Here is a 22825-nt window from a genome sequence, read left to right as displayed (position 1 = left end):
GCCTGTTTTCAACCTGTGATCCTTTGTTGCAGAAAATAATACCAAAGTGCATCAAAAGATGCAACGGGAGAAGGCAAACTACAGGATGAGTTTTGTTTTTTATTTTTTATTTCTTGGTACGAAGGTTTGAGCTCTATTAAAATTAAGCGTCAAGAAGGGAAGAATATGCAGACTCCCTGTCTTTAGTTGATGATAAATTAAGCCCCATCTGCTTCATATCCGCACATAACCAATTTGATGATAAATTTGTTGGTTCCCTGCTTTCAAAGAATATTATATAATCCTTCATTGACGCTTGGTTCCTTAGCCAAAGAAAAATCAGCTACTGCATTCATTTCATGGTACTGGTGGCTGAAGTGGAGATTCAGAATCTGATTCTCAACCCCTCTGCATCGAATTCATAGTCAAAATTGGATTCCATTCTACAGCAATAACTGAGGTATGTGAGTGAACTGGAGAAGAAAGTAAACATATTAGAGTCGCAAGTTCTGCCAATCAGTTTGGTAAACCATGACAAAGAAATAGATACTCTTAACAATAGCACGCCCCAACTATACTGGTTCACAAAGCTTTCAACAGTTACCCGCTCAACATTGATGATTGACCCATTAAAAATGGCCTTAAGGCAGCCTTCCACGCCAACCCCCCACTCCCCCTCAACATTTGACCCATAAAAGTGGCTTTAGAAAGACATGAGCAAATTTTTTATTAAGAACCTCTCCGCTTTGTGTTTCTGTGCTTCCATACGGTTCACATTGAGAAAGCAAACATGAAATCCAGACTGCTGAGAATTGGAAGGAGGCTAGACCCAACTCTAACCAGCTTTGGTTGCTCTCTACTTTTTATTTATTAAAAATGTAATGACTAAAAATTTGATAATCAAAGTTAGAACCTTAATCAATAGTTTAGATCGTCAAAATTGATTAATTATCAAGATTAAAGGAACTAATTCACCAATTAATCAATATAAAAAATTATAAACAGTTAAAGTATAGACAAAGTATAAAGATTTTATAAAAAAGTTGCTTAACCGTAAAAATTTTTTTTTTTTTTTTTGGGCCAAAATTTGGATCAATTATTAACATCAAAGCCCAACTAATGGTCAATATGAAGTCAATTGTATGAACCAATATTAGAATTGACTCAGAAGGGAATGCCACCTAAGCACCACTTACACAGAGGAGGTGACATCAATGACACATGATATTATAGAAAAGTTCTACCTAAATATTAGAAGTGATACTATTTAAAATAGATGAGATGAGGTGTTATACTCTCATAAGAAGATGAAAAAATCTTACCTAGTGTTATTCTCCAGGCATGTGTAGCAAGTCAAGGGGAAAAGGAGAAAATAGGGGAAAGAAAAAAATGTTGACAAATTTCTCTTAAATTTGGTGTGGTGAAACTCTTTTTGTTATAAAAGATAAATTCTATTGCGCTCTCAATGCCTCAAATTTTAAGTTAGTATGAAGTCCCACCATCTAAATTAAATGTAGCAACAAATAATCATTTTTACCTCTACTTTGCCACTATTCGTAGACTTGCCAACATGTAATACATGATAAAATCTTGTCATATTTTATAACCACAATGACAAACATCATAACAAACATGATGAAACTGATGAAGCAACCACAATGACAAATTCGTCTTAAACTCATATCTCTGTCAGGCTCTATTTTTATAATAATTGTTATTAAAATTAATAAAATAAGAAAGAAACTCAAATTATGATCAATTGTAAATGCAATGACATAAAATCAAATGTAAATAAAGATAAATTATGTTTCAAGTCATTCAAATCACATTTGATGGTAAAACTTGGAATTGGATGCAACTAAATTAGATGGTCTGAGGTCATTATTTCTTTTTTCCAATTTCAAATACTGCCTTGTGAATTACAACCTGCATATGACACTTAAGCGCAACCTAATGATTGAAACTTAACTGTTAAGCATTCCCATTTGTTAGAACTAACAGAGATAATCTTTCATATTATAACTATGTTAATAGTTAAATAATTATTAATTAAGATTATGGGAAAAAGGGATGGCCTCTTCTCCCCTGCCTTCACTTTCCCATCAAGAAGGGTCTTTCCTCGCTTCCCTTACTTTGTACAACAGAGGGATGCTTGGGAAGGTCTCCCTCTCCCACCTGGACATTCTCTTCTCTTTAGTATAATAGTTATTAATTTATTAAATAATATAAGATGATAATTTCACAAGATAAAAAACACCCTCCATGTACATCTTTCTGTTAAATTGAATTGAACTGCATTTTTAAGTAGACCGTTTTAATTGAATATTTCTTTATCGTCATGCTTAAAAAACAATATCTAAAAGGATTATATTTAAAATTTACCTTTTTTTCCTCAAAAGTTCACCATCAAAGCAATGTGCCATTCCTGGAACCTGTCGTGATTGATATTTGTGAAAATCGGGGCAGTGTTGCTGAAATGGACTTTCTCAGTGATGACTAGAAAAATTCAGACATTACAAAACGCCAATAACAACAACAACAGCTACAAAAATTGAGGGCAGATGTTACAGATAAAAAAAAAAAAAAAAGGATAAACAGCTCATCTTTTTAGAGTCCATAATGTGTGTAATTTACAACTGACATAATAAATTGTTACTTCAGTTTGAAATGTTATTTTACCTGTAAATTGGAGATTGAACTACTCTAGGCATTCATCAATCTTATCGGCACCTTGACGGCATTCATCCTCAAGTGCCACTGTTAGCATCTCCGTGCAAAACTGATCATCCGGTTTCAACCACAGAGCCTGATTTCCAAACAAATCCCAAGATTGTATCAGTTTCGTATCAATGAACTGACAGAATGCCTCAAGAAAGACCAGTTATTTTTAGTGCTAACAGAAGACCAATTCGTACGGCAGTCCTGCCCTGTACTGACATCAGCAGTTCACTTTAAAAGAATGGGCAAGGGACATTGCGCTTGGCCCAATGGTCACTTCAGAGTTCTAAATAAAGGTTCTTGGTTCAAAGTCTCATGGGGATGCAAGGAATCCTGTGTAACGAGCATGTATAACGAAGGAGTGGGAAAGAAAACAGAACCTAAAATGAAACATTTGGCAAAGGTGCTATATTCTCTTAGGCTGTTATTTGTTTACTTTTGCATGAAGAAAGAGATCGGTTGACACCTACCAACCAATTCAAGCTTGTCACACACACACACACACACACACACATATGCTAAGATTTTACTAAAAAAATTTAGCTGCCCTCATGTTTGAGCGCGCACACACACATGCTAAGGTTTTACTAAAAAAATTTATCCAACAGCATGATTAGGTCTCATATTGGAGTTCTAACCAAAATGTCAACCACTGAATGGTGAAAGGTCAAAGTTGCTAATGCCTTTGTTGGGTCAAAACATGCAACCATCTTTCAGTCTATAGATATTTAACTGCTCTGTGTTTGACCATACATCTCATACTTTCAGAAGTACTTTGTGCCTCAATTGATGTTGAGATTGGGACTAATTTCATCCCAAAATGACTGAGCACTTAGGATGCCATTACTTTAACTTTATCAACCACTATAGGATCTTTTCAAGGCCAAACCAATGGGGAAATATTCTCCCACATGTACAACTATAGATTCCTAGAATCTCACCCTCAGAGAACTAGACTGACATGCAGAATGCGTGTACAACTATAGACCGGTGAATTTTCTAATGTACCAATACTCTTCTTCACATCTAAACCTTAACTAACAACCTAGCTGAAGACATCGAGAACATACAAACACGGGCAATAGAGAATAAAGACAGTGACTGCATAGAACACAAACACAGGTTTGAATTTTCTTTAATACCATGTCAAGATTTGGCTTAGTGCTATCTTAAATGACTAATGACTTAAGAAGTCCATTGACTAACCTTATAAACTACCAAAATACCAAGCTATTTTCAGAGGCGAGAATTTTCGAAAACACAAACAATTACCTATATATTTCACAAGTTACTCTTTGTACATGGATCTAAACCAAGTCTTTTCAAGAAACACTAAGAGATTTTAACATCAAATTCTACTAACACTTTTTGCAGTGCTCAGCAAGCCTACCTGCATTACCCACCCACAGCAAAATTATCTGAAGCCAACCCTATTGTAAGCAGACCCATTTGGATGTATTTTTTCTATTTAAATTTCAAGTCTAGGATCATATGCAACTGAGTAAGAATGAATCAGCCCCTTCATGAGCATCATGCATTTTCAGGGTGAAGCACAGTATTTCTGTAAGTATTTCAGTAAAAATACCTTATGGTAATAAGTAATTGCTGCTTCAAAGTTATCCTGTAGAAAGAAACCAATACAATGGCCAAAAAATTAACTTCTTCAGATCACCAAAGCATTACAAAAGAAAACACTAGGAGATTTTAACATCAAATTCCTGCAAGTGATTCATAAAAAATAATATCTGAAGAAAATTGAAACAACCTATGACTTCTAAAAATAATTAAAAAATGAAATGAAAAATAGAATTGAACCAGCTTACTAACGTACCTGCAGGTGGTAAGTATATGCAAGACCTGCGTAAGTGCTCAAACTTCTGGTTGAGAGAGTAAGTGATTTCTCATAATATTTGATTGCCTCCTTGTACATCCTGAAGGAAATATAGGCTTTCTCCTCTATGTTAATAAAATCATGAAAAAATAAAAATAAGAAAATTTTCTCCTCGGCTCTACAAATCAGTGATGGATAATTTAAGACTGGTTTTGTTAATATTTTCAACCATGGGAATGAAATGGAGGTTAAATCGTTGAAGATCAAGACAACTAAAAGCCGCTCACAAGGGACTAAGAATTTGCGGTCTATGCAGAACATTCTCTAATTCAAGGATGCAAATGAGAGAATGGCCTTCCAAGTGTTGCTCTAAAAATCATTTAAAAAAAAAAAAAAAAAGTGTTGCTCTAAACACCTTCTCCTAGTAATATCCTAGTTTGCTAGTTAATCCTTTCTAGAAAGGTTTAATATCAGTTTTCTTAAAAGACTAGCTCATTTATCATCGAGTAATGTTTTATCAAAATTTATGTTAAGTTATATTTGTACAAGTAGACACAAACCTAAAGCACATTCAAGATGGACAAATGAGTAACCATTCTCAAGCTAAGCTTTGTATGAATCATAATTAATTCAATCATAGACAGACAAAAAAGATGGTTGAAAGTGGTGAGAAAAGAATTAGAGGTCAACTTGGTGAGAGAAATAGCATGTAGTAGAGCAGAATAGAGGACAATCCATGTAGTCGATCCTAACTTACAGGACAAGCCTCTCATGATGGTATTTCACGCAAGCTTGTAGATAAATATAGTTCCACACAAGTAACATACTTGAGCTTTCTTAAGGCATGGGCAAGATTCACCAATGTTGGTTCCCAAATTTCACTTAATGAAGAGGGAAGTAGTGCCAAAGTTTTCTCAAACCACCAAACAGCTTTCTGATATCTGAAAGCACAAATGGAAAAGCAACAGATATCAAATAGATGCAATTTTCTTGACAGAAGAAATAAAAGCAGACACAAAAAGTAGCACAATAATTTTAGCAAGGGTTGATCATCATACTCTTTTGTATGATAGGCAACAACACCAAGTTCATTGTATACCAACGGGTCTGATGGGCAGATTGATTTGGCCTGCAAGAAAAACTGAAGAAGAAAAGATGATTAAGAACTTTAAATTCAAAAAATACAACCCACCCCGCATTATACTTCTAGGTTTCTTCAAATTATATTAGGTATTTAGGCAACTTCTGACAACAATACACTAGCAAGGGCAGCAAAGTTGTTCAGTTCTAATCATTACAGAAAATTTCAGCATAGGGAGGAAGAAGTAACAGATTACCTTATAAATGAAGAAGAAAATTAACAAATTAACATAGAAAAAAAAATTCACTGTGACCACAAACACAACTTCACAGAACTAGAGGGACGAGATACCTGTTCAGCAAGTTTAAAATGATGTGTCCTCATATATTCCATCCCAATGTATAAAGTAGGCAAATGACACCTGAGTTATGGAGCACAATAGATTTGAAGATTCCAAATCTAACAATTTAAGGCAATTGCAACTATTCTGTGCAATTAAAATGAGTGAATCTTTGAAACTTAATTACCCAGGGAACAAACGAGCTGCTGTACGATAAGCAGACATGGCCTGGTCATTCTCTTCTTGTGCAGAAAAAGCATTTCCAAAACCTATCCAAGCAGGAGGAAATGTAGCATCCAACTTTGTCGCCTTGCTGCAGAACAAAACCTTTACAGTTAAATTTCATCTGGATTTATTATAACATCAAATCAAATAATGCAACAAAAATGCAGAATTTAAACAAAACGATTAATCTATGAAAGAAGAGATGGTGATAACTAGATCTAGATTGTTGGCAATGTAACAATAACTGAAGAGTTTATTACTTGGTCTTGAAGGTGAAAAATAAAATAAGAGCTTAAAACTGGACTTAAATTTTTGTCTCTCATAAACAAGTGGTTCAACTTGGTCATTTGCTAAGTGATTGTAGAGTCTTTTACTTCACATATTGGGTCACTGGACAAGAAGGACAACCTATGATTTTGGTTATGGGTGATAATGGAGCTCTCCTGTATATCTCCATGTGCTTAATTCAGCCCTGTGTTTCAATTTGATAAAGAAAAGTTAACTAATCAAGCAATAAAGATGATGACCAAATGATTTTTGAAGTCCAGAAAAACAGAACAACAACATAATGAATCCAAGAAATTGCCTAGCAAAACCAACTTCAGTAAGATCAGAGCATCCTCAAGGACAATAAAAATACTTAAATAACTAAAAGGAAAGAAGGCCCCCTTAAATATCTGGCAAGCAGAAAATAAAGAAACAAAAGAAAAAAGAAATACTATGAACATGCTTCAAAACAAGGGTGTTTTGCAGAAGAATATGATTTTACCAAAAATACTGACGTGCTTGGCTGTACTTTTTGATGCAATAGTAGTAGCAACCAACAGCAAACCATGGCAAAGCTCTGCAAAAAGTACAAGACATTTTGATTAACTAAGTTCATATTGCTGTAATGGTAGCAGATTGCATTTGTTTGCATGATTGATATAATATGCACATTGCCACATACAAAAATGGATGCAAGAGCGGAAAAAAAAATTGTTCTATATCACTTAAAGAGTACTCTTTTTTGAGAGGTTGAGATGCTGGGTACTTAGTCTATACACAATTAGAATTACATGTCAGAAACGAGCACAACACTCACTTTTGGGGATAATCCTTCACCAAGTTGCATGATAAAAGGTAGAGCTCATTTGAACGGCTCAACTCCACAGCAGCAGCTAAATGCACCACCATACATTTCAAATGATAAGGATCTTTCTCAAGCAACCTGAAATAAACATCACTTGAGCATATGGATTGCGGTCTACAGACATGTAATTAGAGCAAGTTAGTATCTGAAGCTTTCACCAGCATACCCTGAAGTTAATTCAAAACATTTCTGATATTCTCCACATTGATGGTAATATTCAGCTTTGCATGCTAACAGGTCAGTATTGTTTTGCAACGTATGGGTAAAAGATGCATCTCTTGCGTCAGTCCCACAATTTTCTTTCTCAAGCTCTCTAAATTTGGCTTCTACAACTTCTTCCTTGTCATACTGAAAAGTAAAATGAAGAAGTTGCTAAGTATCCAGCAGTAGAGTGAAATGCCAAACAAATATTAACAAAAAAGATTCTCAGTTTCACTTCCTTAAATTACAATTTTCTAGGAAGGGAAAAAACGTGCCTTCTTCATCAAACAAGAATAATATGTAGATAACCATGCATCCTCTGGAGAAAACTGCAATGACGAGAGAAGGCTCTTTTCTGAAATAGAATAAAATTTCACTAAGTTGAGCAGGATTTTCATAAACAAAGATTAGTGTTTAACAATATAGTAACCAAATATGGCTTGTCCTTGGAAATAAAGGTTGGAAAAAAGAAAAAGGAGCTCCGAAATGAACTTTAAGGTTAGAATAAAAAGCATTAGGATTGCTAAGATGTCCTGAAGTCAAGCATCATATTACCTTCCTCACACGTTAGCATGTGACTGTCAACAAGACATTCCAGAGCCTGAAATGTACAAAAGTAGGCCCAATTTCTACATGAAAGTTAAACATAACAATAACCGCATAAATTTTGCTTAGCTTCTAAATAAATGACCAATGCATTGAACGGATCTCAGAAAAGTCACAAACTAATAAAAATAAATGCTAGATTTTGACACAATTGTTAAAGGTAGTCTTGTAAGACAACCCGCGTCACAGGCTCACTTCATCACTACAGGTAATTTATGTATTTAGATTAATAAATATGCTTTCCAGATTTATGGTTTGAGGTTTCAAAGTGAACAGAATGAATTACTATAGAGTAGATCAGCAAGATAATTATTCTCTCTTGCTGCATTGAAAATGCATAAAGGTATGAAAGAGTGACAATCAATAGTTTGTATAGGACCAAAGATCTGTCTAGTATTAATGAAGCCTAGACTTACGCCTATTTGAATCAGTTTAAGAGAGGTTTTAGCAAAGAAAGGTCAGTCCTAGCCCCCTGAAATTGCAAGCCCATTGAAAAATCAAAAGATAGTTTTAAGAACCTTAACATACCTCGTAGCACAAAGGATCAGCCTTGACAGCAGCTTTATACCTTGAAGAAGATAGCAAAAACTGTCATAAATAATAGCAAAAGCATATATATTTTTGTGTGTGTGTGTTTGTGTGCGCAAGTAAAAGTACATGCAGGCCTATGACTCATGTCCATTCAAAATGTTATCATCCAGCCTACATCGCAGGCAGGTTTCAAGTGACATACACATCCCATAAGGGTCTAGTTCCTCTCAGGCAAAATCACAAGTATTCCAGCTACAGGTCAACTGGCTGCCAGAATACAAGCATGCTACAGTAAGTAAAGCAAATACAGGGTCAAAGTCCTTTACCAAAGATGTGCTTGAGCACGATTTTCAAGAGCTTCATATGCCTTGCCACGTAAAAAGCATATTGCTGAAGATATCTGGCAAAGGATGACAACATGAGTCGTTCAGTGTATAGAACAATAAAAGAACCAACTCAATCACACAAGATAAAATACTTTAAGTGAACCATAAAAGTCACCATGATAATGAAGCTTACATTGATTTCACGATCTTCTCCATCCTTGTCCATGTAAATAACATTAGAATCATTATGTGCATGAAAATTTCCCTGTTCATCCACTTTAGCATCACCAAGCATTGCTAAGCATTGATGCCAGTCCTTCAACTCCTCCTAACAGAGAAACAAAATGAGCATTATTTTGAAATTCAAATGGACATGCAAACACATATGCATAGGTGAGTCACTAAATAAAGAAACAGTGGGCTGCAAAACCAATAAAATGCAAGAAGGCACTATATTATAAAAGACCATAAAACAAAGAAATAAAAATAGTCATAAGAGGTAACAACATGACAACAATTATACCATAAAAAGCTTTATGACTTTAAAATCCTAAACTGGCATGATACCCATGACAGATCAAACACATGAAAACCTACCAAACTCCCTTCTTTGTCATTTTGCTTGGTGCCACAAAATAACACCAAAGTAGAGATGGAGTGTAGACATCAAAGTCAAATAGATAATGTAAGCTTGTAGTTCCATTCTGGAGAGAGCAGAAGGCCAAAAATTATCTGTTGAAGTCTCATTCTCTTTGGTAAGATGCATCGACTCAGCCAGTTAAATGGATGTGAACTGCAATCTCATTTTTTTGTTCAAAGCAGGATCATATATGACATTTTTGTGCTTACAAACATCCAAAATTACATATGACATCGCCACCACCATCATTGAAGTTTTTTCTCAACTATTGATGGTAAAAAATAAAAGAAAACTATACATCAATCAGTTGTCAACTGAAAATAAGGTTTATCTCACTCTGCCATATCCCAGAGCCCTGGGAAAAAAAATAAAACTTGTCTTTACCTGACCAAATTATAAATTCATAATTGGCTCCACTCAGACCTCTTTAAGCTTCGATTCTCAAACTGGAAGATATAACCCCACAGTTTCCTCATAGTCTATGAAATGACTTATGTGGTATCTAAAGTGAGTAATCTATTTTTCTTTGTATGTTACAATTTTGAATGAATTGTTTATCAGGCCTACTAAACCATCAGAAACATCTTGATTTGATTTTGTCTTATCATGGCTAGTAATTAGTCGCTACCATGTATTATGGAAGAACCATGATATCTTCATGCGATATATCGCTGCTTATCTACATTCCTCAACTACCTTTATGTCCTTTATTTGGATCAGCTTTAATGAATTACCGGTTCCTGGGATTCAATTGAAAAGGATATGGAAGGTACTAAAATGAGTAAATCATTCCAATTTTGGTGGTAAGTTAAAGACAACGTCCTTCGAAGCTACTGGCGCTATTGAAAAAGTTGTGTGGTTAAAGATCAGATGTCTTACATAAAAAGGGCAGATCCAAGACGAGGTCAAAGTTAACCAATTGGGAAGTGGAAACAGTAGAAACTACTCAAAATTCAGAAGTAACTATCAAGCTTGCTACCTTACAAGTACATGAAAGCCAGAGCAATATGAAAAATTACTCAAAACTACTCGTCTTTGCTAAATTCTCTGTAAACTCTAAGCAAAAAGAAGTTGTCTCTCACCTACTCTGATACATATATAACAATTGGATGAATGAAAGACATATATAAAATAGAAGAAGGCTTCTGAAACCCTAAAGAAGTAGAACTGCAGTTACTATAAGCATTAGAAAGTAAAAATTCAGTTAAAAAACACTACAAAAGCCAAAAGAAAAAGAAAAGCCGAGTGGAATGAGATGAGGGACAGGTGCCTAAAAACTTACTAAGCATTTGGCTGCGAGATAACGGAAACGGAGATCGCGCTGTATTATCTGAGAGGTATTGAGGATGTGATGCGCACGGCGATACTGGCGACCTAAGAAAAGAGCTTGTGCTTGCATATAAATGTCGGCGGGATCCGATGTAAGACCGGCAACCTTGTCAGCAAAAAAAATGGCCGACGAGTAGAGGTGCTTGCTCACGCAGTCCCTCACGACACCTCTCAACCTCTCTATTTCCTCTTCTTTCATTTTTCTATCCGCTTCACTGCTACTTGTAGCTCGACAGAAAGATATGGAAATGGAGATGAGTCTCAGAGGAAGTAAAGACAGTGAATGTGAGAACACAGAGAAGGTCTCTGCTGATTACAACACGGGGAGCAGAGGCCAGAGGGAAGGAAAAGAGCGGGAGCGTCAAAAGAATCGGTAGTTCATTCTTTTAGCTGTAATGAAATTACAAAGATAGTCACGAGTAGGAAGAAAATGGCGAAATACCTAAAAGAGTCAAACAATGTGATCTCTAGAAGAGAGATCCTTTTTAGAAGTGACATGCATTACTCTTCCAGATTTATACTCAATGATTAGATAACCACGTTTTATCACCAAGCGTTGATGGTTGTCCAAAGCGAATGATCTCTCATCGACGGGAACTAAAAAGGAAATGGGAATACTTTCATAACTGGAACACGCAGACACTTTTACATTACGGAGCGGAAAATTATGTAAAACTGAATGTGCTGGTAACTACCACAATTTAAAGGCTATCATAACAATTTATCTCCGGGACAAAGAAAAACAAAAATTCAGCTCTGACCAACTACACAAAACAACAACTAATCTTCAAAAAATAAAACAAATGTTCACTTAAAAAGTGTCACAATCTCTAAGATGTATTTTGGGACTTGTTGAGAATGACTCCCTCGTATTTGACCTGGAACCACTTCATGGCATCATCCTTAGTGACCCTGTGCTGAATACCAACACGAGACTTGCACCGGCGACGACGCCCAACACGGTATCCAGGGCGTTCCAAAACAACATAAAAGTCCATACCATAAATGCCCGTAGAAGGATCATATCTGCAAAATAAGTTCAGGATGGCAATGAAATTTTTTGGCATCCATAACAATCTTCCCCATTTGACACATGCTGAATCTCAATATAACCAAGACAATTTATTTAATTTGCCTCTTAATGCTAGACATTGTGAGAGCATATACGAAAAATTTTTACTTTCACAAGTACTTAAAAAAACGTAAAAAATGAATTTGAAAGATACTATTCCAAAAAAATTTAAAAATGAAATATTTCAATGATGTTCAAAGATAAGTGAATGAGATAAGCAATAAAGACTAGCTTATAATTGCAGATTTTGAACACTCACTCTGGCAATATTTTATTTATTTAATTTTTCTGAAGTTGCAAAAATAAAACTTCATTTTATGTCTTTAATAAATTAAAGAATGAAAGATAACTAAAATATAGCTGTACTGAGCAAAAAAAAAAAAAATGACTTACTTAATTCCAAGGTCAATGTGTTCCTGAATACCAAAGCCAAAGCATCCAGTGTCACTGAAGTTCCTCCTCAAGAGTTCATATTCTTTCACTTTCAAGCCACTCTCCAAAAGCTGCATTGCTTTGTCACCTCTAACCGTTACATAGCAGGCAATCTTTTCATTACGCCTGATACCAAAGGATCTAACAGTGTATCTAGCTGCAAAGAGGACAATTTCACGAATATGATAACTGTCTATGCTCCATAAGAAAGTCCCATAACCTCAGCAGATTAATGGAATCATTTATAACAAGACATACCCTTGGAGTATACTGGAGTTTGACCACTCAATTGTTCCAGGACCTAGAAACATGCATGACTTATTAGATGACAGATGAATCTGACAGTAAATAAGATTTGAGAGGCACAGCATCTATGATAGTGAAAATATTTTTTAACATCACATCCAATCTGAACAATCTTTTTGATCTCCCCAAAAAGTCACAATAGATAATACAGTCACATAATATCTTCAAAGTGAATTGGAAAACAGAAATCGGACAGCACAGTATCTTACACGCAGTCGTTTGGTCTCATAATCCAATTCAGCGTGTTGTCCATGCAATTTCAACTAAGGCAATTTGTCCTCAAATTATCAGGTGAAGTTATGTATAATGGATCTTACCAGGGCTTTGCACAACATGACAAGTATTCGAAAACATTACTAGTCCCTTCCTACCCACCCCTCCCTGGTCATTTACAAATTCTGAAAGTCATAGTTCGACGTAGCTCTTAAGGACTACTGCATTACCATGAGCATCTTCTCATGATTCCATAAACAAGAACATTTTCTTCCACAGAGACAACATCATTTCCCGATTCTACCCTCAACTTTGAGCAAGCATAAATAGGATGAAGATATTTGAGTAAAACTACTGACACATTTCCTTTCAGAAGCAATAAATCGCAAGAAAAAAGGAAAAAGATATCCACAGCCGTAAATAGATAAAACTATGAGAAACAAAATCTTCAACAGGTATGAAATAAACAGAGTCTCAGGCAACCATAAACGAGCTCGAATGAAGAGGTAAATCAACGAATAGATCGTGCAATCGGATAAACAGATATACCTTAGCGGCTCTGGTCAGACGATCTCCGCTTTCTCCGACGGAAATGTTAAGAACCAGCTTCTGAACCTTAATCTCCCTCATCGGATTTGAGAGCTTCTTCTCGGAAGCCTATTTACAAAATAGAAATACAGGTAAGAAAGGCAGCATAACAACAAGATGGTTACAAATTTCAGAAGCAGGTCCAGCAATGTAGAAGAGGAGAGGAGGCAAAAACATTGATACCATGGTCTCCTCCTTAGCTAGCTAGAGTGGCAGCACAATGGGGAGCGAAGCGATGAAAGAAACCCTATAGGAGGGAGCTGAAGTTTGCTAGGGTTTTATTAGAGTCCACATGCGGAGTAACGAAAAACGCCGACTGCTTCCCCCTTTTTACAGATTTTTGCTAAAAAGACTTCCGTTGCCGGGACTTGAACCCGGGTCTCTCGGGTGAGAGCCGAGTATCCTAACCAACTAGACTACAACGGAACGATGCTACGTGTGTAGAGTAAAATATAAATAGAATAATAAAACTATTCTTTATATCTTTATATTTATATTTAGTATATTATATAAGTTATTCTATAAGCTATTTATTTATCTATTATCAGACAGCAGAAAAGTAAGGTAAATAAATAAAATAATAATAATAATGGCTAAGAAATTTATAGAATAATCAAATATCTTTTAAAGAATATTATGCAATCACTAAAAAAAAAGAAAATTGAATCATATTTTATCTCAAACGTACATTCAATTGCTTTCAAATGTTGTGCTTTTAGGTTCTCCGGGTCTCTGATTAAACGTTTTAGAGTTAGAAGGACAAGTTCAGGAAAATAAGTGTCTGTGTGAGGGTTTGAAAAAACACCGAAAGTGAAGTTGAAATTTGCCGCAGGGGTGTCCGCTTGCTTAATTTCTACTAGTATTTAACAATTAACGAATTCCAAATTCTTTAGGGTTCAAGGAAATTTCATGAAGTTCGTCTGTTTCATTCTGTACGGAATAGAACTGGGAACTGCTTTGATGAAGTTCCGACCTGGTTTCCCATGAGAAATATCCAATTTCAAACTATATGTGCTGATTCTGATAGATAAAGAGACTTGAATGCCTTGAGAGCTGTAGATGGTACTTGTGGTTGATCTCTTTGTATGGCTATTCCCCTTTGAGATAAAGAAAGAGAGTCGAATGCCTCGAGAGCTGTAGATAGTGCTTGTGGTTTCCACCGCCGCACCCGTGTTGATCTGTCTTTGTATGACTATTCTCCTTTGAGAACGTCGGCCACCATTGGAAACAGCCAAGACCCGAACTGTTTCTCTGTGATGAGATGTTGTCACAGTTGGATCCGATATCAGCCTTGAACTTTTCAGGTTTGGTGTGCTTGAATTTGCAAACTTATGATAACACACAAATGTTTGTCACCTTGAACCTGCTGTTTGGGAATTTAAATTGCAATTTGTAAGATTACAATTACATATGCCAATATGAAATTGAAGTTTGGGTAGGAAGCTCTTTTGCAGATGTTAATGGGTGTTTTGCAGTTGGACAAAGAAGTTTTAACGCCATATTTGGTTTTTAAAACTTTTTTGTCAAAAATTCACCACCTGGCCTATGTGGCCTCTGGGGGTGCGTAGAGCTTAAATGTTGGATTGAGTTTTATCCGTATCTCTCCGATACTGGTCTTCAATGAAGGGGATTCCAGGAATTCTGTCAATGGGGCAAAAGACTTTGGACCTGGACTCCATGACTAGACCATGCAGATGATTCCACCAAAAATTCATGACTAGACCATGCAGATGATTCCACCAAAATCAGGATGGGCTGGGTGCTTGATTCCACCAAATTCATGCTCACCACCAAATTTGTACACTTCTCTTTTGAGTGTATGCTATAGTGAGATCTTTTAAACCTCTAATGACCATTGATAAGGTTTATACCTGTCAACATGAACATAAATGATCAAGACTATAAGATCTTATCACCCAAATTTGGATGAAGACTCTAATCACACAGGGTTATAATTGGCAGTTTGGATCACATGATCACAAGTGAAGGACACACAATTTTAACCGTCCACATGGTGTCATGTCACTATGGGAAGGTGACAAAGGTTCTTGACTAGTGGAACCATTACAGACACACATATCATCCTCTCATGGGATGATATGTGATACTCTTTTACGCGCATGAAAGAAGTACACGAAGTTATGAAAAATCAAGAGGGAGTAGAGAAGTGGTTCTGGAAAAGGAAAAACACCAATTGCTAAAAGTGATGGAACTTTCCATCTCTAAAAAATACTCAATGCGCCATTGATGTGACGAAGACGAGGATGTAGTTTATTGGTTGATAAGGGCACCAGTCCAGGCATTACCCTTATAAACCGCTGTTTCCTAATGTACTTTGCTGTCAAGAGCTTCTCCCTCAGGTAGTTCCTGAGAGCATTCAATGGAGCTAGCCCGAGGGCATACCAGCTGCTTTAGTGCCAGAAGGAGTATGCCCCACTCCCTTTATTTAGGGTCTTTTCAAGTTCTTTACCCTTCCAAAGTCCATCACCTGCTTCATTCAACTATTCTAAGTCAAAGTTCTTGTGCAAACTCTTAAAGCTTTGCAATAGTTCAGAGATAGAGCTTAAAACATCTGTAACTCTATAATAACATTGTTTTACCTCTTGAGTCACCAAATATAGTATGAGAATACAGTTTCCTGATCAAACATCATACAGTGACAATAATAATCACTAGCCAAACAGAGACATCAAGCTAAATTGTCGATCCAATCACTTAATCAACAAAACTATTCGTCACAATTGAATCAGAGGGTCAAATTCAAAGAATGGATTCAAAACCTACTGATCTGAAAATTATACTTTGTTCTGTCATGTTTCTTTGGATAACACCATATTTTTGTAATGACCTTTTTGGCATACCCTACGGAGGATCTTTGCATCACGTCTTTGCAACTTCAATGCCACAAACTCATATTTGACCAACAAAGTACAAAATGAGCCCTGATAGCTGCCCACCAAAGCTCACCTCCACAAAAGAACATGAAATTAAACAAGTTCCCATTTGGGTCCTATCACCCAATTAATGTAGAAGAAATTTTCAGGCCTATAACCATGCTTTGAAACAAAAGAAAGCAAATATTCTAAAGTATCTCAATGCACCAAGAAGAACGTGCACCGTACTGACCTATGGACAATTACATCTCTTTGAACTACAGATCAAGAATCTAACTTTACAATAGTTTTATCTCCTAAGAGTGCAGCAAACATTTGTACTCTTAAAAAAGTGCCTTTTTGATACCATCTCTAACAATTAATAAGTCTGTCAGGATCACATAAACAAAAACATTAGAAGTGCAAATTAGGAAACTAAAACAAGCTATGAAGGAAAGGAACAAACAAATTGGTGCAAGATCGAAAGGTTAACAACAAATGTTGCATCATGAAGATCTCCCGCTAATTCATCTTCTTTTTGTGTCCATTGAACTAAATATTTAGTCTATTTCTCCTGGGAAGAAAGAGATCCCATCACCAACACTACCGGCAATCACCTTACAACATGAATCACAACCAACAATGGATATATTTTTTTTTAGAAGAGAACCGCTCTTTAGCAAATTACAGGGCAATCTAAAAAGAATTGCTGACCCAACAGTATCAAATCAAGCTTTGCCGAGAACTGCTCTTTGGCAAATTAGGGAGCAATCTAAACAGAATTACTGGCCCAACACTATCAAATCAAGCTTTCCCGAGAACTACCAAGCCAAAACAGATAGATGGTATCGACAAAAGGGTATGTCACAGCAAAGAGCACACAGATCTGCAAGTCATTTATATCTGCTGGACCAGATGAATAATTTCAGAAGTCAGTTGCAAGCAACTTAGAAATGGCAAAAATGAATGAGGAATAATAAACTGCACAAGCCACACAGCTAAGACAGCTTTCCTTGCTTGATAGTGTAGTCTCAAATCTGTAATCCCACAAACTCTATCAAAAGAATTGGATGCCTCTCTTTTTTAACATTTTTTTCAATTCAAAAGCATCAGGAATCAAATTTGATTAAAGTTGAGAAAAGCATATGGGTGCCCACAGGGAATATCAGACAAAAAGATTTAAAAAATTAGCACAACAAACAAAAAAATACAAAACATGCTTCATAAGATGAAAACATCAATGCAAACTGCCAGATATCACATTGATAATTCTATTACTTGCAAGACAATCCATGGATTCATCAGCTTCAGAAGGCATGAGACAACTTTTAATTTAATGCAGTATTGTACATCAGGAAAAGGGAGAGGGAGATTTGGCATGTCAATGTGAATGAAAGATCACAATGCTTATTTCGTTGAATTCCAAAGAAGTAAATGCCAAAGAATTCAACATATTTCAACAGGAATATACTCTCATAACAAAATGGTAAATGCCTTGTGGTCTATCATCGAATCACTGTTAACATGCATGCGTGCAAAATATCTATACAAGTTGTTTCACTGTACCCTCCATGGTAGCTCAAAATACTAATTGATGCTTCTCAAATCCTGCATAAAAGTGACCTAGAATGTGTCATCAAGATTGTCAGAAGCTTCAGTCAGGTTAAGGTCACAGACTTTAAATGAACAGGGCAAATTTTGCTTCTCTTTTCTACATTCCTTTTCCATGTCATGAGCACTGCCATCTGAAAACAAAGCAAGATTGACTGAAATTCCACGATCAACTTCAATCACTCCCTGATCAATCAAACTCTTGTTTGTTTCAGATTCTGACTGCTCACCTCTCAAGGTTTCCAAACAAAAGTAGTCATCAGAGTGTGAACCCCATTCTAAAGATGTACCGGTTTGCCCAATTCTTGGGCTCAGTGATTGAGTAACACTGTTCTTTTCACTTGGCATGGCTTGTAACTGGGTTATCTCAAACCCTGATAGGCTCCAAGGGAATCCTGGTTGGCAAATAGAAAGGACGGGCTCAAACGAAGGATTGAACTCCATACATCTTCCTCTCTTCACAGAAGACATAGTATCAATCCCTCCAGGCTCATTAACAGATTGGACAGGCAAAAGTATGGAATTGTTAGACAAAAGGCCCGTTAAACTAAGTGCTAGATTTGACGGTGAAACACTTGAAGTGTCTCCAACAGAATCTTCTTCCACACATCTCTTTGGTTCTCTCGGAGGAATACGATCAGTTACAATTTCTTCTTCCCTGGCATGGTTAACGTCAACGTTTAGTGCCCTTGAGGTCAATGATGTGGAGGCCTTTGTGGGCAATGCCATAAAGCTGCTTAGAACTAATAACTCACAACCACTCCTAGTGACCAGATCAGCCTCCTGTGACATAGTCTGCCTTCCCAATTCGACTGAATTGTTCAGCCTATCCTGGTTTACTGAGAAAATTTGTCTGTCTGGTTCTATTGAATCATTCTTCTTATCCAATTCTTCAAGATAAGCTTGCGTGTCTAATTCCATTGAATTAGTTTGATTATCCAACTGCTCAGTGTCGGTTCTCTTCTCCATCCTGTCCTTGTAAAGACCCTCCATCACCTCTCCCACCTCCAAAGTCGTCTCTCCATCATCCGCCTCAATTTGAAGTTCTTTCTTTCCAGCAGAAAAGTTTTGCTTTGCATCACCTGATTGAGGCTCTACAAACTCAGATTCTGAAACACCTGCAGCTTCAGTTACTGAAGAAATTTCTCCTCCGCCTCTTTGCATGCTACTAAGCCAACCAAAACTGTCCGTTCGTCCTCCTTGGTAACCACCAAAATGAGCAGTGTCAGTAGTCTCCGCTCCTTCTGGTAATCCCTTTGACTTTTCTGACCATGAATCAGTTCTTCTTTTAGCTTTAATCCAGTCAAAATCTGTACCAATAGATGGATCCGATCTTCTCCTTCTTCTGTCAGGACTCGCATCAGGACCAGCATCCCCAAGTCGAGAAAGGACTAAAGTCCTATCTTCAGATGGTAGACTTACGCTTTCTCGATCTTGACCCCAGAAATCCTTAACGGTGCCATTTTGGCTTTTATTCAGAAATGAACTGGGAAGCAAGAATCCTCGTGATATCAAGTACTCTGCCGCAAGGCGACCTGCTTCCATAAATATGTCACCCCTGCAGGGTGGATGAGACTGAGGCGAAGCATAAGGCTTTGGCGGGACGCGTCCAGAGCCTCGGTTAAAGCGTCTACAATTTGAACTGTACATCTTCTGTTCTCGCACGGAACCTCAAGAAGAGATGCTGTCGGCTGCTAACTCCAGCTACAAAACCAGATCTAGTTGGCTCACCTGTGTGGGTTTTCAACTTTGTTTTTCGTTTTCGGGTGTAGATCGGCGGATCCGCATTTAATACTGCAAATGTGGCCAGTAGGGCAGGTAGCCAAAAGCTAACACTTAGAACAACTCACGTTTACATCAGAACTCGACGGAGTCCGCCTTCTTTCTGCTCGAAAATATAATTTCCAATCTTTACTCTCTACGTAGCTGAATAAGAACAAAATGCTCATCAAAATCCTAAAGATAATAGCTCCTAAATTCGCGTACTTCCAGTTCTTTTCATCAGAATCAAGGACAGAGTTCCCAATTATGCACGGTTCACCAATAAAGGGCTTGTAACTTGCCTGTATCTCGTCCAACCAACCAAAAGAATCCCAAAAATGTCTGAATCTGCTAAAAGAGATTAAGCGAATTTCTGACGTTCGTCGAAGTATACAATTTCCAACTCGAGAACACAATTTAACTCCTTGCTTCAGCAAGGCCCCAAATCCACATTGCGAAACGTCGTGTCTCTCTCAACTGAACTACCAGCGCAGCTAGAAGGCAAGATCATTGGCTAGAACATCTTGATTAGATCCAGTCACATTTCCCCAAACTATTTAAGCAGATTTTCTTGTATGGATAATTGCTAACCATATATCATGGTCACCCTCGACTTAGATACTACTCTTGTAGTTTTAAGTTGGCAGCACTTACCCCAGAGAGCGATTAAGGGTGGGCATGGTCAGGTCGGGTTTCCCAGAATCCGAACCTCAAGCCAAACTCGATCTCCATCCCCAAAACAACAGCTGAACAGGATTGGGAAACTAGCTTGGTTTCAGTGACTTGAGTCATAGAATTAAACTCTTATAATCAACAAAATTAATGGATACTATTTTTATAGTATTAAATATTAAATTATTTTTAAATTAGCATCAGAAATCTGCTAAAGGATCTAAACATCGATAAATAAATTTTATTATAGGCCTAGACACTTATGCTTTATTCGTGAAGTAAACTATTATGTATTTTAATTTATTTAACAACTAATCTTCAAATAATAAAACAAATGTTCACTTAAAGTGTCACAATCTCTAAGATGTATTTTGGGACTTGTTGAGGATGACTCCCTCGTATTTGACCTGGAACCACTTCATGGCATCATCCTTAGTGACCCTGTGCCGAATACCAACACGAGACTTGCACCGGCGACGACGCCCAACACGGTATCCAGGGCGTTCCAAAACAACATAAAAGTCCATACCATAAATGCCCGTAGAAGGATCATATCTGCAAAATAAGTTCAGGATGGGAATGAAATTTTTTGGCATCCATAACAATCTTCCCCATTTGACACATGCTGAATCTCAATATAACCAAGACAATTTATTCAATTTGCCTCTTAATGCTAGACATTGTGAGAGCATATACGAAAAATTCTTACTTTCACAAGTACTTAAAAAAACGTAAAAAATGAATTTGAAAGATACTATTCCAAAAAAATTTAAAAATGAAATATTTCAATGATGTTCAAAGATGAGTGAATGAGATAAGCAATAGAGACTAGCTTATAATTGCAGATTTTGAACACTCACTCTGGCAATATTTTATTTATTTAATTTTTCTGAAGTTACAGAAACAAAACTTCATTTTATGTCTTTAATAAATTAAAGAATGAAAGATAACTAAATATAGCTGTAATAAGCAAAAAAATGACTTACTTAATTCCAAGATCAATGTGTTCCTGAATACCAAAGCCAAAGCATCCAGTGTCACTGAAGTTCCTCCTCAAGAGTTCATATTCTTTCACTTTCAAGCCACTCTCCAAAAGCTGCATTGCTTTGTCACCTCTAACCGTTACATAGCAGGCAATCTTTTCATTACGCCTGATACCAAAGGATCTAACAGTGTATCTAGCTGCAAAGAGGACAATTTCACGAATACCATAACTGTCTATACTCCATAAGAAAGTCCCATAACCTCAGCAGATTAATGGAATCATTTATAACAAGACATACCCTTGGAGTATACTGGAGTTTGACCACTCAATTGTTCCAAGACCTAGAAATATGCATGACTTATTAGATGACAGATGAATCTGACAGTAAATAAGATTTGAGATGCACAGCATCTATGATAGTGAAAATATTTTTTAACATCACATCCAATCTGAACAATCTTTTGATATCCCCAAAAAGTCACAATAGATAATACAGTCACATAATATCTTCAAAGTGAATTGGAAAACAGAAATCGGACAGCAAAATATCATACACTCAGTCGTTTCTCCATCCAATTTCAACTAAAGCAATTTGTCCTCAAGTTATCTGGTGAAGTTATGTATAATGGGTCCTACCAGGGCTTTGCACAACATGACAAGTATTCGAAAACATTACTAGTCCCTTCCTACCCACCCTCCCTGGTCAGTTACAAATTCTGAAAGTCATAGTTCAACATAGCTCTTAAGGACTACCGCATTACCATGAGCATCTTCTCATGATTCCATAAACACGAATTTTTTTTTCCACATAGACGGATGAAGATATTTGAGTAAAACTACTAACACATTTCCTTTCAGAAGCAATAAATCGCAAGAAAAAAGGAAAAAGATATCCACAGCCGTAAATAGATAAAACTATGAGAAACAAAATCCTCTCAGGCAACCAGAAACGAGCTCGGATGAAGAGGTGAATCAACGAGTAGATCGTGCAGTCGGATAAACAGATATACCTTAGCAGCTCTGGTCAGACGATCTCCGCTTTCTCCGACGGAAATGTTAAGAACCAGCTTCTGAACCTTAATCTCCCTCATCGGATTTGAGAGCTTCTTCTCGGAAGCCTATTTACAAAATAGAAATACAGGTAAGAAAGGCAACACAACAACAAGATGGTTACGCATTTCAGAAGCATTCAGAGGAGGCAAAAACATTGATACCATGGTCTCCTCCTTAGCTAGCGAGAGTGGCAGCACAATGGGGAGCGACGCGATGAAAGAAACCCTCAACGACGGAGTTGACGTTTGCTAGGGTTTTATTAGAGTCCACATGCAAGTGGAGTGACGATAAAACGCCGACTGCTTCCCCTTTTACAGATT

The 22825-nt window shown here is 36.8% G+C and overlaps 4 protein-coding genes and 1 non-coding gene across 10 annotated transcripts; all 5 read right to left on the bottom strand.

Annotated features, from left to right (window-relative positions):
• Nucleotides 1-89: 89 nt before the first annotated feature.
• LOC137956704 (anaphase-promoting complex subunit 6) lies at nt 90-11231 on the bottom strand. 6 transcript variants are annotated; one of them, XR_011113262.1, is made up of 18 exons: nt 10893-11231; nt 9164-9298; nt 8971-9044; nt 8642-8681; nt 8063-8108; nt 7783-7862; nt 7473-7654; nt 7259-7384; nt 6944-7018; nt 6137-6262; nt 5961-6030; nt 5587-5669; nt 5356-5469; nt 4529-4628; nt 4283-4318; nt 2659-2785; nt 2362-2411; nt 90-452 (listed from the first exon to the last, which is right to left on the bottom strand). XR_011113262.1 is itself a non-coding variant. In XM_068804324.1 (17 exons), exons 1-16 carry the CDS (start codon nt 11136-11138, stop codon nt 2678-2680), a joined length of 1641 nt encoding a protein of 546 aa, XP_068660425.1. In that variant the 5' UTR covers nt 11139-11231; the 3' UTR covers nt 2415-2475; nt 2659-2677. The 6 variants fall into 6 exon arrangements, 3 of the variants coding, with proteins under 3 accessions (XP_068660425.1, XP_068660417.1, XP_068660410.1); XR_011113263.1 differs by having other exon boundaries at nt 90-422; XR_011113261.1 differs by having other exon boundaries at nt 90-387.
• A 301-nt stretch (nt 11232-11532) lies between these two features.
• On the bottom strand, nt 11533-13852 carry LOC137956684 (large ribosomal subunit protein uL5). The gene is made up of 5 exons (XM_068804275.1): nt 13734-13852; nt 13512-13619; nt 12702-12744; nt 12405-12600; nt 11533-11965 (listed from the first exon to the last, which is right to left on the bottom strand). Exons 1-5 carry the CDS (start codon nt 13734-13736, stop codon nt 11770-11772), a joined length of 546 nt encoding a protein of 181 aa, XP_068660376.1. The 5' UTR covers nt 13737-13852; the 3' UTR covers nt 11533-11769.
• Nucleotides 13853-13903: 51 nt separating this feature from the next.
• Nucleotides 13904-13976, bottom strand: TRNAE-CUC (transfer RNA glutamic acid (anticodon CUC)). Its single transcript has one exon. It is a non-coding gene; the product is annotated as a tRNA-Glu (tRNA).
• Nucleotides 13977-17743: 3767 nt separating this feature from the next.
• LOC137956676 (uncharacterized protein At4g26450-like) lies at nt 17744-20260 on the bottom strand. Its single transcript, XM_068804263.1, has one exon. It carries the CDS (start codon nt 19682-19684, stop codon nt 18047-18049), a length of 1638 nt encoding a protein of 545 aa, XP_068660364.1. The 5' UTR covers nt 19685-20260; the 3' UTR covers nt 17744-18046.
• A 428-nt stretch (nt 20261-20688) lies between these two features.
• Nucleotides 20689-22784, bottom strand: LOC137956669 (large ribosomal subunit protein uL5-like). Its single transcript, XM_068804251.1, has 5 exons — nt 22667-22784; nt 22463-22570; nt 21751-21793; nt 21454-21649; nt 20689-21022 (listed from the first exon to the last, which is right to left on the bottom strand). The coding sequence occupies exons 1-5, from the start codon at nt 22667-22669 to the stop codon at nt 20827-20829; spliced, it is 546 nt and encodes a 181-aa protein (XP_068660352.1). The 5' UTR covers nt 22670-22784; the 3' UTR covers nt 20689-20826.
• Nucleotides 22785-22825: the final 41 nt, after the last annotated feature.

Source organism: Aristolochia californica, unplaced genomic scaffold, assembly GCF_029961685.1.
Source record: "Aristolochia californica isolate CCGP_79_NKW_82.1479 unplaced genomic scaffold, dmAriCali1.0.hap1 SCAF_1, whole genome shotgun sequence".
Classification (NCBI taxonomy): domain Eukaryota; kingdom Viridiplantae; phylum Streptophyta; class Magnoliopsida; order Piperales; family Aristolochiaceae; genus Aristolochia; species Aristolochia californica.
This window is presented reverse-complemented; position numbering and strand designations above follow the sequence as displayed.